Source organism: Passer montanus, unplaced genomic scaffold (genome assembly GCF_014805655.1).
Source record: "Passer montanus isolate IOZ18808 unplaced genomic scaffold, ASM1480565v1 scaffold11, whole genome shotgun sequence".
NCBI classification, from domain to species: domain Eukaryota; kingdom Metazoa; phylum Chordata; class Aves; order Passeriformes; family Passeridae; genus Passer; species Passer montanus.
Genome location: NW_024357613.1, coordinates 4,294,404 through 4,310,185, shown reverse-complemented (window position 1 = coordinate 4,310,185; position 15,782 = coordinate 4,294,404). Strand labels below are relative to the sequence as shown.

Sequence of the window (15,782 nt, the reverse complement as noted above, 5' to 3'; positions counted from 1 at the left end):
TTCACTACTTCACTAGGTAGGCAAGGTGACATTTAGTGCATACTAAATAAAGATTCTTCAGAACTATGAAGTGGAATCCAAGAAGTTATCATGCTGTAGCTATGCTGTTTGTTGTTGTTACTGTTCTACAGTGCTCCAAGATTACTGCTGCTATCAGCTGTTTGAAGTTGTGTGTCCCTAGCTAACAAAAGAAAGCAACAATGCTTCTTTCTAACAATCTATTATTGCCTTTGAACGCTGGACAGGGATAAGTCAAATTCAAATCACATTTCATCAGCTATAAAAATTTTAAAACAAATATTTTAAAAATTAACATTGGTCATAGCAAACACAGGGTGCAAGAGACACAAGCCTCCCAAAACACCAAATTATGATTAAACATTGCAGAGAGTCACCAGCCATCACCAAGCTCTAAAGTCTGAACTCTCTACAAATTGTTCCTTATGGCAGAGTTCTGTGAGCATCAGATACTCCATCTCCAACACATTTCCCCTAGAATTTGACTGTTGGGGGAAGAAAGAACTGGGAGGGAGGGGATACACAGAGAAAGAATCCTGAAACAAAATTAAATACATGCTAAATAAATATCAACTGTGAATATTTTAAAAATTAACATTGGTCATAGCAAACACAGGGTGCAAGAGACACAAGCCTCCCAAAACACCAAATTATGATTAAACATTGCAGAGAGTCACCAGCCATCACCAAGCTCTAAAGTCTGAACTCTCTACAAATTGTTCCTTATGGCAGAGTTCTGTGAGCATCAGATACTCCATTTCCAACACACATCCCTAGAATTTGACTGTTGGAGGAAGAAAAAGCTGGGAGAGAGGGGATACAGAGAGAAAGAATCCTGAAACAAAATTAAATACATGCTAAATAAATATCAACTGTGAAAAATATTTGAACACTTTTTCAAAATCTATCCATGATTAGCTGCCAGTATAAAATAAACTAAAAAAAAAATATTCTCAAGCTCTGTTTCAAAAAGCTCTGGACAGGAAGATAAAGCTTTCCCAATAAAACAAAAAAGCCAAACTTAAGAACATCAACTAAATTTAAACATTGCATCCTTAGATATTTCCACAATCAGGCCCTATACAAGACACCAAAAAAAGGTGAAAAAAACTTTTAAATATATCAACACACTTAACTGAAATGCTTAATATTGATTCTAACTATATTTAACTATATTGCAAGTGCAGTGATCTAGAAAATGTCAAGTTAAATACAAGTGAGGCTGGGCCATAACAGGCATTTATGGCACAGTTACAAAACGAAGCCTTTTGCTATTCTATTAGCAGAAATTATGCTGTGGAGCACATGCAGATTTTCCCAGAGTTTTTCTGTAATTAATTAAGAGGGTGTGGGACTAAGGAGCTTTTATGCTTATTTTTGGTGATTATTTTCTCTAGTCATAAAAAAGAACTCCAGCTGACACAAACTACATGACAGCAGGTAGAGAAAAAGCATTATACACCTCATGGACTCACCAGACTTATTTTCTTGCTTTCCAAATCTTGATTATATAAAGACAAAAAAAAGGCACACCAAATATAGTGTCCCAGCTTTGGGCTGCAAGACCTAGGTTTCAGGCACTGAACCTTAAGAGTAGCATCCAGAAATTTGTGTCAAGCTCTCAAGTGTCCAGAAAACAACAGCTGAAGGATACTTTGGGAGAGTGATTTAAAAAAAAAGTTCTACTTGCAAGCTCAGGGTATTCACTGGCACTGGACTCAGGTATTAAGACTTGCTTTAAGGAAAAAACACTCGAAATTCATCATCTAGAATCCTTCCTTGGCAAGATACACTGACTACTTTATTTCCTCAGAGATAGTGTTGTGAAGTTGGCAGAGATCACAATCTTAAAGAAGTGTCAGCACTGTGCACATAATACCCCAGTGGCTATGGCACACGCAATGGAAGTTTAATGCTTCTATTTATTGGGATTTATTGCCTTCTTCAGCATAATTTCCTGTGAGAGAACCATGACTCTCACTTTAAGGATGGAGGGGTAAACTATGTATCTTTCAAACTGAATGTCAAATTAAAGTTACTCAAATACAGTGGGGGTAAAGAGGGGGGAGTCATAATTCAAGAGACCAGACACAGCACACAACAAGCCACCAAACTACACATTATCCCAGAGCAGTGTGGAATATTCCAAGCTGATCCTGTCAGTACATGTTTGGAACAACACACTACAAGCCAAACCTGCTTCTCAAGAAGAGCTTGGGCAGACCTGCATGAACCTAAGGAACACCAAGGTCAAGAAAGAAGATACCTAACGAGCTAAGGCAGACCCAAAGTTGGATGGCCATTGAACAGAGACCTTCATGCAATGCAGTTTGAGACCTCAATGTGTTAAGCCCATTTATCTCCTTATATCAGTCCCACTGATTTGTTTCATGCAATTCCTAAGGAATGCATAGAACTCACACTCCTTCTGCACTAGAGGATGATAGAAGCACTTGTTCCAAAGGTCTCAGTGCTTGCACTTGCACTACAGGATGATGGAAGTTCTTGTTCCAAAGGTCTCAAGGCTTGCACTTGCACTGCCATTCCATAGACACAACTACCTATGAAGTATAGGATAAAAATGCCCAAGATGTGAGGAAAACAGATGAAATTCAGAATCAATTTGCCTGCATTAATACTGAAGTAAATTTAAAGCAGCTCTAACTGACACAGGTTGTGCAAAGTGTTATTCACATTAGCATCTTCAATTAGTTCAACTGGTTCTACTCCATTATTTCTCTAAGTCTAAGCTTAAGTTAATAGTATTACATCAATTTTCACTGCTGCCATTCAAAGGCTTACAAGCAGCAGCAAAATCTGCCTGAAACTTGCCTGTCAAGTAAAATTTACAAGCAACTGCACTGCAAGGCACTGGAACTGTGACAGGTGACAATAAGTGAAGGCTGTAGTAGCACAGTTCAGGAGGACACCAGGAAGTCCAAACAGGGAATGCACAGAGAAAACAGAATATTACTCCCTGTCCTCCACCACTGGAGATGAAAGCTGGCAGATCGGCAGCCAAAGACTCATCCATAAAAGTAAACACTGAAGAAAGCACAGCGACAGCACATGACTCACAAGAAGAGGAATTTTGCATATCCAAGAGTTTTCCAGTTAGTCCTCCCAAAAACTGGACCTGGCTGGAACACCAAACCACTTGCCGTAAGAGCCTGAAGCTCTTTTTTCAAACCCATCCTGATATAGGGGACCAGCACCCATGTGAAGTGATTTAGAGCCAAAAAAAAAAATCGGCTGTGACGCGTGACAGTGACTTACAATACCTTTTCAATTCAGCACCACCAAAAAACAAACAAAAAAAAAAAAGAAAGAAAAAAGAAAAAACCAATTTTCACTTTTCATCACTACTCTGCCATCGACGAGGCACCTGGCGAAGGAAGGATTCAGAAGGGAATACGGCGGGTGTCCGGCACCCCGGCCCCGCTCTGCCGGGCTCCGGGCGCAGCAGCCGGCAGGGATCCCGGAGAGGCAGCGGGGGAAGGAAGGGGACGCCGCTGTTGCTGTCAGCACCACAAACAAGCAGAGCCTGTCAGAGGCGGAGAGAGGAAGCCCGTTCCCATCTCCCAGCCGCCTCAACGCATCCCCGCCGGCCCGGCCGCGGAGGCCGCCTGGACCCACCGCTATGTCAGGGCCCCGCTCCTACCGTCCGGCAGCTCCACGGTGCGGGCGCGGCGCAGGGACCTGGTCAGCCGGTTGAGCTGCTCCATGGCTCTCTCCATCCTCGGAGCGCGCAGCCCGGAGCCGCGGACACCCCCGGCCGCCGCCGCCGCCCTCACTCAGCCCATCGCGGCGCTGGCGGCGCCCAGGCCGCCCAGGCCGCCGCCACCCCGGCGTGCTGCGCGCATGCGCGGGGCGGAGCTGGGGCGGCGGCGAACTCCCTCAGTTTGCTTTTCGCCAAGGAAGGAAAGGGGTGTGGGCGGTGAATTTTCGAATCTCGTGGAAAATGGGTGTTTAAACGTCTGCTTGTTACAAATAAAAGTAAAAATGTGATGCCTTTTGAAGCCGCCCCTGTCAGGTAATCCTGCCCGTGCGGGCTCATTTCCCCGGCAGCACGGAAGGGAATGGGGCTGCAAACGCGCCTAAGCGGGACAGAATCACAGAACCGATGGGAGGAAAAGACCTCTGAAATCATCGAGTCCAGCCTGTGACTGAGCACCACCATGTCATCTAGACCGTGACACCAAGTGCGACACGGTCAGCCGGTTGAGCTGCTCCATGGCTCTCTCCATCCTCGGAGCGCGCAGCCCGGAGCCGCGGACACCCCCGGCCGCCGCCGCCGCCCTCACTCAGCCCATCGCGGCGCTGGCGGCGCCCAGGCCGCCCAGGCCGCCGCCACCCCGGCGTGCTGCGCGCATGCGCGGGGCGGAGCTGGGGCGGCGGCGAACTCCCTCAGTTTGCTTTTCGCCAAGGAAGGAAAGGGGTGTGGGCGGTGAATTTTCGAATCTCGTGGAAAATGGGTGTTTAAACGTCTGCTTGTTACAAATAAAAGTAAAAATGTGATGCCTTTTGAAGCCGCCCCTGTCAGGTAATCCTGCCCGTGCGGGCTCATTTCCCCGGCAGCACGGAAGGGAATGGGGCTGCAAACGCGCCTAAGCGGGACAGAATCACAGAACCGATCAGGTTGGAAAAGACCTCTGAAATCATCGCGTCCAGACTGAGCACCACCACGTCAACTAGACCGTGGCACCAAGTGCCACATCCAGTCTTTTTTTAAACACCTCCAGGGATGGTGATTCCACCACCTCCTTGGGCAGCCCATTCCAGTCCCTCATCATCCTTTTTGTGAGAAACTTTTTCCTAATGTCCAGCCTAAACGTCCCCTGGTGAAGCTTAACACTATCTCCTCTTGTCCTGTCGCTGGCTGCCTGGGAGAAGAGACCAACCCCACCTGGCTATGCCCTCCTTTCAGGCGATAAGATCAGACCTGAGCCTCCTTTTCTCCAGGCTAAACAATCCCAGCTCCATCAGCTGCTCCTCACAGGACTTGTGCTCCAGACCCTTCACTGCCCTTCTAGTGACAGCACAAAAACTATACACACTTGAAATGGGCAAGGAAACAACTACAGGTGTGAGCCTGTCAACTCATTTCTTCCTCTAGAACAATAATACATGTTGTCAAGCGTGAAGGAGAATTCGGTGTTGGGTATTTTGGCTTTAATGATGCCTCAGGTGTTGATGCAATCTTGGCAAACCAGAGGAGCATGGGCTACGTAACAATGCTGTAAAGTGAGAATGAAAAAATTATGTAAAAATTGAATTTAAAGAAAACATACCCCAACAAGATTTTATTCATGGTCAGCTTCCAAATGCAAGAAGGTGTATGGGTCTCCACAGGGATCTGCAGAGATCTGGTTCTGTGTAATGCTTTCATTGTTTCATTCTGTAAAATGCTCCAATGACTCTGACTGGGAAAAATGAAGAAAAGCTATCTAAGATTTGAAAGAGGTTCAGAAAGGACAACAAGAACAATCAAGAATCATGGGATAGTTTAAATTGGAATAGACTTTTAAAGGTCACCCATTCCAACCTCTCTGCAATGAACATCTTCAACTAGATCAAAGCACTGTCCAATCTGACTTTACACGCTTGCAGGTCTGTGGCATCCACCTCTCTGGGCAACCTGTTCCAGCATTTCACTATTCTCATTGTAAAAATCATTTTTATTATATCTAATCTAAATCAACCCTCCTTCAATTTAAAACCATGACCCCTTGTTCTATTGCAAAAGGCCCTGTAAATTGGACTCCATGTAAGTGAGAACTGACTTGGACTCTGCTATCTGGAAAAAAACACTGTACAGAACAAAGTAGAAGTGGAAAAATAATGAATGTCATGAAGATATGACCTGGGGAAAAAAAATAATTTAATTTATTACCAATCAAATCAGAGTAGGTTAATGAGAAACAAAAACTAAATTTTAAAAAACACCTTCCTCCCCCCATAACTCCCTTCTTCCTCAACTTCATTCCTAAATTCTCCACCTTCTCCCCACAAGCAGCATAGGGGGGACAGGAAATGAGGGCTGTGATAAATTCAACACACACTTTCTATGCTGTTCCTTCTTCCCCAGAGGGAGGACATCTCCAGTGTGGAGTCGTTCCCATAGAAGTCAATCCTCCACAAACTTCTCCAACATACATTCCTTCCACAGGCTGCAGTTCTTCATAAACTGCTCCAGCATGAGTCACTTCCATGGAGTGCAGGCCTTCAGGAGCAGGCTGCTCCAGTGAGTGTCCCCACAGGGTCACAACTCCCGCCAGCAAATCTGCTGCAGCACAGGCTCCTCTCTGCACAGGGCCTTAGAGAACTATTTCCTTTTATTACAAGTTTCATGGGGCTGAGATTAGAGTCAATTCCAATTTCTAAATGTTCTCACTTGTGTGGAGGATTAATTAAGTGACCACTTGAGGTCCATTTCCTTTTCTGTGAGAATGATTCAAGACACGCCTAATATTAGGACTACAATATGTATGAACTGTTCATAGAAACCAAAGAAGAGGAAAGTGAGGAAACTGGAGAATGTATCCTTTTTTCCAAATTAATACCTTTTGGAACTCTCTCTAAGTACAGTAATATCCTTTCAGTGCAACACTGCCACAAAACATATTTGGTGGCGTCTTTTAAAAGCACCAAAATAATGGGCTGAAACAAAAACATTAGGAGTATGCAAACAGTCACAAAATATTATAATTTTGTATGTATTTAGCTTCTAATGCAGTGCTAAACACAAAGTGTATTCAGGATGCATCCTCAAAAGTTAAAGGATTGATACAACAGTATATAATCCTTAGTAAATTTTTGTTTTAAATATAGAATGTTTTACTGTGATCTGTAATCAGGGAGGAAATGCTATTAGTGGACAGTGAAGAGATAATTCAAGTTCTTACTCTTACTTAGCCAGCCTTGCTTCATCTCATTGTGGTTTAAATTCTTCTTAGTTCTTCTTGGGACAGAGAGTGGATAAAATCTTGTTGGTTATTATCTTCCATACGGTCACAAACTGGTCAGAAAAGAAGGGAATGAGCATACATACTGACTCATTTCCTTAACAATAATCTGCACAGTCTCCCAACCTTAAACACAAGGTCTTCCTTGACCTAAATACAGGTTCTTCTACTCTCTATCTCCAGGGGTCTTTGTGGTTTAGCCACAGCCAGCAGCTCAGCCCCTCCCAGTCACTCATTTACTCCCTCCCGGTGGGATGGGGAAGAGAATTGGAAGGGTAAAAATGAGAAACTCATGGGTTGAGACAAAGACAATTTAAAAGGTAAAACAAAACCTGCACACACAATCAAAGCAGAACAAGGAATTTGTTCTCCGCTTCCCGTGGGCAGGTAGGTGTTCAGCCATGCCAAGGGAAACTGGGCTCTACCAAGTGTAGTGATGACTTGGGAAGATAAACACCATCACTCCAAACATCCCTGCCTTCTGTCCCTCCATTTTTGACCCTATTTCAGGTTTTCTTGCACAAACTCATTATATATGCCAAGACATTCCCAAACAGCTAGGACATATGGATGGGCATTTGCAGCTTTGTAGCCTTATTCTTTCCACTACAGCATGAAGAAGTCTACAATGTTCAATAACTGCTTTAATTGGTGACTGTGTAAAACTTCAGGAAAGGAAAATCCAGTGGAGGCCAGAAAGCAATCCAGGTAGGGGTGACATAATCTCAGTGGTCAGTGTCAATGGTCACAACATTCAATATCCTTTTCAGAGGATGATCTAATTCCAGATCCACCTAGTTGGTTTGAGGGCTGCATATATGGCTAAGGTTTCTCTTTTTTGTAGACTACTTTGTAGTAGACTTCATCATTCCAAAAAAGTTTCAGCTTGACTCTATGAGCTTTTAGTATGTTCCAGGAAATTTCTACTTGAACAGTTTGCTTTTCCAGTGGTATTGCAGCTGTCCATGCCTATACTGACTGCTGTGAAGAACTAGGCACCTCTGCATGGTAATTAATTCTGTCTAGTTTAGAAAAGGGCATTGCACTAGAAGTGGACACTTTTGGAGATGTTTGTAAGACACCTGTAGTAAGACTAAGTCGTAAATGGAGAACTTTTAAGTGAGTAAAATTAGCTGAAAAGAGTGAAATTAGTTTAATTTGTTTATACTATGACAGGTACAGCAATACTTACAAATTTTATTAATTTTTTTATGTCAAGGAAAAATTGACATCTCAAGGAAAGATTAAGATTCCCAAGTTACTACCTAAAGTTTAAGTCATTTGCTCATTGAATGCAGTCAGCAGAGTTCCCTTCAATACTGAAATAAGCAGACCTCAATATATCTGTCCCTTGCACTTACATATCTGAAAATGTCATGTTAACTGCCTACAAACAATTGGTCAAACTTGTCTTTCACAGTGAATGAAATCAAACCAATTATCAACACTGTGGAAGAAACACTGTCCTTGCTATGTAGTGTAATTTCATTGCTGTGAGATGTCTCAGGGAGGATGAGAGGGAGACTGTTTCTTTTCAAAAAAGATAATACCATCCTTTACAGTTAAAACTCTGGTGCTCATGGCTCTTTTTTTTTCTACAAGAAAACTTTTCTTCAGCGATAAGAATTTTTTTTTTCAGGATTGGGAGGAATACAGATTGTTGTCAGAAGTGGAATGCAGTACTATGTAAAACTAAAAACAGTCATCTCTTTCACTCTGTTTTTTCCTCTGTACATTCTTCACGAAGACATTCAAAATTAGAAGAACTTTATGCTAGTTAGCCTACAGCATAGAAGTGAGGAATTGATACTGATTTTTCCATGTTTAAATGCCAAGATAAATTTGTGGCATAAAGACTTAGTAAACTTTGGATCTCAGGTTTTTTCTGTCTTCAGATTGCTAGTTATTCACAAAGAGCCTTCTCTGGACAGTACTGAGCTCAAGTCCTAAACTGTACCTTTTGTCATCACAGAACACCAAACTACAGGAACAAATTCAATATGTGGGAAGGTGAATTTCATCTATAGATTGTTGTCTCCTTTTACAAAAAAAAAAAAATAATAAAAGGGTTTCTACTTGGATTCAGTTCAACAGGCCCTATTAATTTACAAGAAAACTATGAGACAGGACTGCTTTGAAAAAATACTGAATCTCTGCAGAACGGAAAAATATCAGTAAATACGTAGAAATAGATAAAAGAGCATAATTTTTTGTTTTACCTGCAAAGAACTCTAGGATCATTGAGTCCAACCATTAACCCAGCACTGCTATGTCCATCACTAAACCATGTCCCTGAGTACCAGTACTGCCCAACTTTTAAATACCTCCAGGGATGGTGACTCAACCACTTCCCTGGGCAGCCTGTTCCGGTGATTGACAACCCTTTTGATTAAGAAATTTCTCCTAATATCCCATCTAAACCTCCTCTGATTCAGCTTGAATCTGTTTGGTCTTATCCTGTCTCTTGTTACTTGGGAGATAAGACCAGCCCCCGCCTGACCTACTCCTTTCAGGTAATTGCAGAAAGAATAAGGTCCCCCCAAGCCTCCTTTTCCCCAGGCTAAACAACCCGGGTCCCTAAGCCATTCCTTATAAGACTGTGTCCAGACACTTAACCTGCTTTGTTGCCACTCTCTGGACTTCCTCCAGTACCTCAATGTCCTTCTTGTAGTGAGGGGCCTGAAAATGAACACAGGATTCAAGGTGCAGCCTCACCATTTTTCCGTACAAGGGTATGGTCACTGCCCAGTTTCTGATACAAACCAAGATAGCATGGTAGTCCATGTTTCATCAAGGAATCAGCTAAAAATCTGAAAAGAGTACAATACTTTTAAGGCATACCCAAAATAGATAGGCATGAGCCAATGTTCTTCCTGCTGCAATTCCATTTGCCGTGATTGCATTCCCTATCAGTGAACTAAAAATGCAATCTGAGCTCTTCCTGGAAGCAGCTCTGCCAGCAGAGATTTTCTTCTCTACTGCATTGCAGGGTTAGGAGTCAGCACATCTTTGGAGTGTGGCTTGGAGCCATTTTTCCCAACAGCCATGTGCTCCTTGTGGGCTGAGTCAGCTTCTTCTGGACATGCCAGCAGACTGAGGCTGAAAACTGCCCACATATACAGTGCTGGGACTTGCCTGCAATGAAGATGAAGCTATATAACTGAGGACCTTTGCAGAATTGTAGTGGAGACCAACTTAATTCACAGAGATCTTCAACTACCTTTCACTTCCCTATGTTACCATCAAAGAATCACATACAACATGTGCATGGTGCTTTCCCTCTGCTCTTGAGGGGGCTTGTCTTCACAGAATCAAAGTGTGATTTGGATTAGATGGGACCATAAAGGTCATCTAGCTCCAGCACCCTGCCATGGACAGGGACACCTTCCACTAAACCAAGGTTCCTAGAGCCCCATCCAGCCTGCTCTGGAACACCTCCAAGGATAGGACATCCACAGTTTCTCTGGACAGCTTGTTCCAGTGCCACACCACCCTCACAGTAGAGAATTTTTTCCCATATCTATTCTAAACTTGCCCTCTTTCAGCTTAAAGCCATTCCCCCTTGTCCTACCACTACATGCCCTTGTGATAAGTCTCTCTCCAGCCTTCTTGCAAGCCCCCTTTACGTGCTGCAAGGCCACAGAAGATCTCCCTTGAGCCTTCTCTTCTCCAGGACAAAGAGCCCCAACTATCTGTCTATTTTCATAGGAGAGGTGTTCCAGCCCTGTGATCCATTCAGTGATCCCATAAATGATCTTATTGCTGGATGTATACTCTTTGGGATTGAGGAAATTAGATCGAGGCACTGCAGTCAGAGAAGTGTGCATAATCCCAATGAAAACAATGACACAGGATCTATACATATCTCTGAGAATTCCAGTGCTGCCACAGATGCATGTCTGTCCTACACACTAATTCATGCAGCTGTGTTTTACTGTATCTGGCCACATAAAATGCTACCACAGTGAAACTTCAAGCAACATTTTTCATCATTGGATAGATAAGCTTTATACATGTACCCATGAATCCTTGTTTTTCCAGAGATATTTTTTATTCCAAAATTTACATTTCACCTTGTTATCATTACTATTGAGGGTAAGAAAATGTAGCTTTAAACTGTTTCACTTTTATGTGTTATTTGTACTGGAAATCAATTTTTAATTTGCATATCTATCTTAAAAACAATCAGTGTAATCCAACTTTTGTCAATAGGGTTAAAAGTCAATAACAATAATATGGATTATCTCTATATTTATTTCTACTGTCAAAAGAAATGTGAACTTGGCTGATTTGGGATTTGATTTCTGATCCTCATTTCCTGTCCTACAGATGCCAAAGCAATACTAGTAGAGGCTGCATTAATTATTAATAATAACGCAATATTTTATATTTATTATCCTAATAAAAATTATTATAATAATGATAAGAAACTCAAAAAATAAGGTCCATTATTTATATTCCTTGTCTTATTTTTGAGTAATATGAACCTATGTAAAAAGATGCTGGCTTTATAATCACTTGATGGGATTTCTTTGTCATTTTAGTATATTATTTTAATGGACAAACATAGTGCCCTAGGTAACATTGTAAACCATGTTCTAGGAAAGTATGAATTGTATATACTTTCACTGATTTGTTTTTTTTTTCATTTTAAGATGAAGAAATTTCATCAAGGAGGGAAAATTGCTCAGAGAGGGCCCTGAAAGCACCACAGCTGCTTTGATTCTGCCAGCTGACAGGTCAGCTCAGGACATCACAAAAATTCCCCATCACTTTTTCTCATTTTACTTTATCTGCCTTGTTGAACTATCTTGCCTTTTATTTCTTTGCTGCTTTGCTGCATGAGCTATACTAAGTCCTGGTTTCTCTTTCTGAGATTAGGGCACTGCTACAAAAGAGGTATAAATTTTTTTAAAAATAAGGTTTAAAATGTTATTGTCTATTTTTATGACCCACATGATTTACACAGACTTCAAAATTTCTAAACTAAAGGACCATCAATTACAGCTTGTGCAGCATCCATTTCTATTCTCCGTGGAGCTGTTAATGCTACTTGACACCTACCTACATTTCCTTAAAACTGGGTTGCTGAAATTTCTCAAAAATAATATGTCCAGGCTTAAAGATATGTTTTTCTCTTTGTCTAATTCACCCAGACTCCTGGTCTGAAGCAGCTCCTACCAGTTCTATTTTTGCTATATTTGTGCTAAGTCTCCCTTGCATTAATTTTTCAAAAGGAAGCTTTAATGTGCCTCAAAACAAATCCAGAGTGCTCAAGGATTAGAGTGAAAATACTTTGAACTATTTTCATAATGTCATAGCCCTGAAGCTTGCATTGTCTTTACTGGAGCTTGAAAAGCTTACAACTACATCTCACATATAAAAAATGTCATCACTCTTCTTTTAGAAAAAAACATCTTCTGCACAAAGCATTTTTAAGAAAAAAAATATCAAAGAGGAAGATATAAACATAAGGCTTTTTTTTTTCCTGCTAATCATTATGCTTCTCTCAGTATTAGTCTAGGTAGAATCAGGGAAGAGCCAAGTATTTAAACACCTGCTTGGCCAAGAAGAAATCAATAACCATTCTGTTCTTGTCTCTCTAACATTGGTGATGTTGTTCTTGCAAGATTATTTCTGGCTGTCATGCTTTTCCTACCACTTCTCTGGTTAGTTGTGTTTGTTTATTCTGTGCAGAAGAAGCTCTCTGCAGATGTTAGGAAAGTTTTTTCTCCAGATAATGATGGTCATTTCTTTATATTCTCTCATGTTTCTAGAACATGCATGTTTACGATTTATCAAGAATAAACATGATTTTAGGTCCTGTAACTCATCACCACTACACTCAAGCAGAGATCAGAAGGAAACCTGCAAGGTGAAACATGCTGAAATACTATCTTACATCCTGAACAACAACGTAAAAATGTTTAATGAACAGTGGAACCATTATTTGGCTCCATTTGCTGCAAATTTTGAGTTTATGCTATATTGAGGTTTTCATTATCTCTCCCTGTTTCAGGTCCTTGTTAACTCTGTAAAAATTTAATTCAGGCTTACACTATTTGCTGTCATTCTAGAACTGACTCTGTTTTGAAGGACAAGCAAAATCTATTAACTTGGTCCTAATCAACTCATTTTCATCTTGGGAGTGTATTAAAACTGGATTATTTTTAGTTGTTGGGAGACAAAAAAGCATTCTGTCAGTCAGAAAAGTTCAAAGGAAGGCAATTATTCTTTTCTCAAGTGAATAAATAAATGTATTCGTTTCATACACAGGGTTGATCTCTCCTCACTTGATAAAGTAACTGAAGATATTTGTTCTGCTGTTTCTCTGTTACTTGCTGCTGATGCTACACAGGGGACTCCCTTTGACATCCCTGACCTCATGTAAAGCATTCCTGCAGACATTGATGATGCCTATGAACAAGCTAATCAAGTGCCAATAAAAGATTGCAGAATTGCAGAGCTTCAGATAAATGTCCCAATTATGTTCTAGCTTGGTATCAACACACATTGCCAGTTGCAAACATCTGTTTAAGAAAGAAAATTCTATTTTAAAAATTTAGAATAATGTGAATATTGAACCTCTTAACATGATCCCTGAGATTTAAAAAATAATGTGAAAATTTCTATAGTCTTTGGACTGGCAAAAATAATATTCTCTGAAATGGATCCTATTTTGCAGAGATGGGAGGTGTATCTTTTACCCTTGCACTCTACTAAAATACATGATGAAACCTTGGGGAACACACCTGAGTCCCAGTAACTGTCTTGATTCAATATGTGCAAAAGGCAGGTCTTACTCTACACACTCTTCTTGACAGGGCAACCTTTAACTCACAAAAGACAGAACATCATTAAAGAGACTTTCAAACCAAAGGAGACTCTGTTGTTACTCTAGCCAACACCTTGAAGTTTGCAGAGTGTTCTGGGATAGGATTACTAACAATTTTAAAAATAGTCAAGATTATAAATATTATCATGTAAACAGAGACAAGATTAAAGAGACTGTGATTGCTGTGGTAAGACTGTTTTTGTGAATTAACAATTTAACACCATAACGCTCTGCGGGGGAAATAAAAAAGAGAATTAAATTTTGATACAGCATTAATTCTTTTCTCAGCTCCCTGGTGGTGTTCCTGAATAATTTGCAGAATCGTGTGGCTAATACATCCTCAGTAACATAAGGATGTACAGTAGCTGTTTAAGCCAAGGGACAAATTCAGTCTTTCCTAAATTCGGACAGATGGCGTCATTCTAAAAGCAGCCACAAGATGTCAGTGTTAATGAGTTACAGTGTATTATTCTGATTGGCTCCTTTCTGATAAGTAACTAGGCAGGGGAAAACTATTGATCATGTTGAAATGTTTGTGGAGGCAGTGATATAGGAATAATATTGCTAGTCCTAAACAGATTCATGAAGATGAACTATCAGATCCAAATATAGCCCCTGTGCATATGTGTTTCTTCTAGAAGACTTAACCTTTTTGCTGGGGACTCACAGGAAGGACATAGCAGGGATTTGTTCCTCCCCACTTGCCCTTTGCCACACATTTTTTCTAAGCATCTTCCATCAGACTACATAGACTTTGAGCTTTTTTTTTGTAAAGCTATTTTGTGTTCCTAATAGTCTTGACAATGTTCTAATCCTGCAGCTGTGAATATTTGTAAGAAAATAAGGAAGTCCAATTTCCATTTCCAGTCCTGGTTTGGAGACATCCAAGTGACAGGTATTGATAATTGTTCCTGGAATACTTTAGAATTCGTTCCCTCATAGTTCACCATTTGAGCTCATAGACTTTGAGCTTACTCCAGATTGGTTTTTTTTTTGTTTGGTTTTTTTTGTTTTGTTTGTTTGGTTTTTTTTTTTTGAGGGACTCTATTTATCTCTTGCTATTCACATCAGCATTGTTCTTGTATTTGCTACCTGTTTGCTTACCAGGTTTACCATTGGCCCTGCCTGGAATCACAACCTCCTGTTGCTGTTTCTGCTGGTTGTTCACACTGTGCTGCTTTTCTGTGCTCTGATCTGCAGCAAAACTGCTGTCTGCTTCTGTGCCTTTGCTCAACCCTTTATTTCTGCAGTCCATACAATCTTCCAGTTGTGCTCAAAATGTTGAAGTGATATCCAAGATCTGTAAAAAGACCTTGTGAAAAAAAGGCAATTTTCCAGCAGGATCTTTCCCAGATTCTGAAAAATACAGACAAAACACCAAAATATGCTTTGACCCAAATTTGCTTTTGCTTCCTTTACTGTGACAAGCTGCAGCATTTGCTTCCTCACCAATCACAGACAGGTTGTCCATAACACAATTAAACCCCTTACAGATCATCTTGTAGCTGAAATATCCCAAGGCACCACACTTACCAGGAAATTAAACTTGGAATCTTTGGTTCCTTCACTGGCTCACTGCAGGCAGGCCATCTTATGGGATCCTCACAAAGGCTGTGAGTGTCCCCTGCACCTCAGACCTCCAGCCTTACAAACCACTTAACTGAAGTTCACCGACTCTTGGCATTCAGCTATTAACGGAAAGCAATTTTACTAAAGTTACTTTATTAAAATTTAATTCACCTTCTGTATCTTCAGGTTTCATAATGCACTGTTTGATGGTTGCAAGTCTCCCTTGGGGCATTTTCTTCTGCTTTCTGACGAGAGCAGGCATCCTAACATGCAGATTAAAGGTGCTGTGGTGTTTGGCTCTGGTTTTCTCAGTGGTGAGAAGATGACAGAGAGCAGAAACACCACTCTGCAACTGCCTAATAGTAATTCCAAAACAGGGACATACAAAATGCACT

At 41.0% G+C, this 15,782-nt stretch overlaps 1 protein-coding gene across 4 annotated transcripts in view; it reads right to left on the bottom strand.

Annotated features, from left to right (window-relative positions):
* HACE1 (HECT domain and ankyrin repeat containing E3 ubiquitin protein ligase 1) overlaps window positions 1-3,863 on the bottom strand; it is a 47,221-nt gene extending 43,358 nt beyond the window's left edge. For 3 of the 4 annotated variants that reach the window (XM_039728911.1, XM_039728921.1, XM_039728930.1), the window contains exon 1: window positions 3,680-3,863. In XM_039728911.1, the coding sequence (XP_039584845.1) occupies window positions 3,680-3,755 (76 nt within the window). In that variant the 5' untranslated portion in view covers window positions 3,756-3,863. Of the gene's footprint in view, window positions 1-2,439; window positions 2,564-3,679 lie in introns of those variants that run through there. The other variant, XM_039728934.1, reaches the window with a different exon arrangement.
* Between the last annotated feature and the right edge of the window lie 11,919 nt (window positions 3,864-15,782).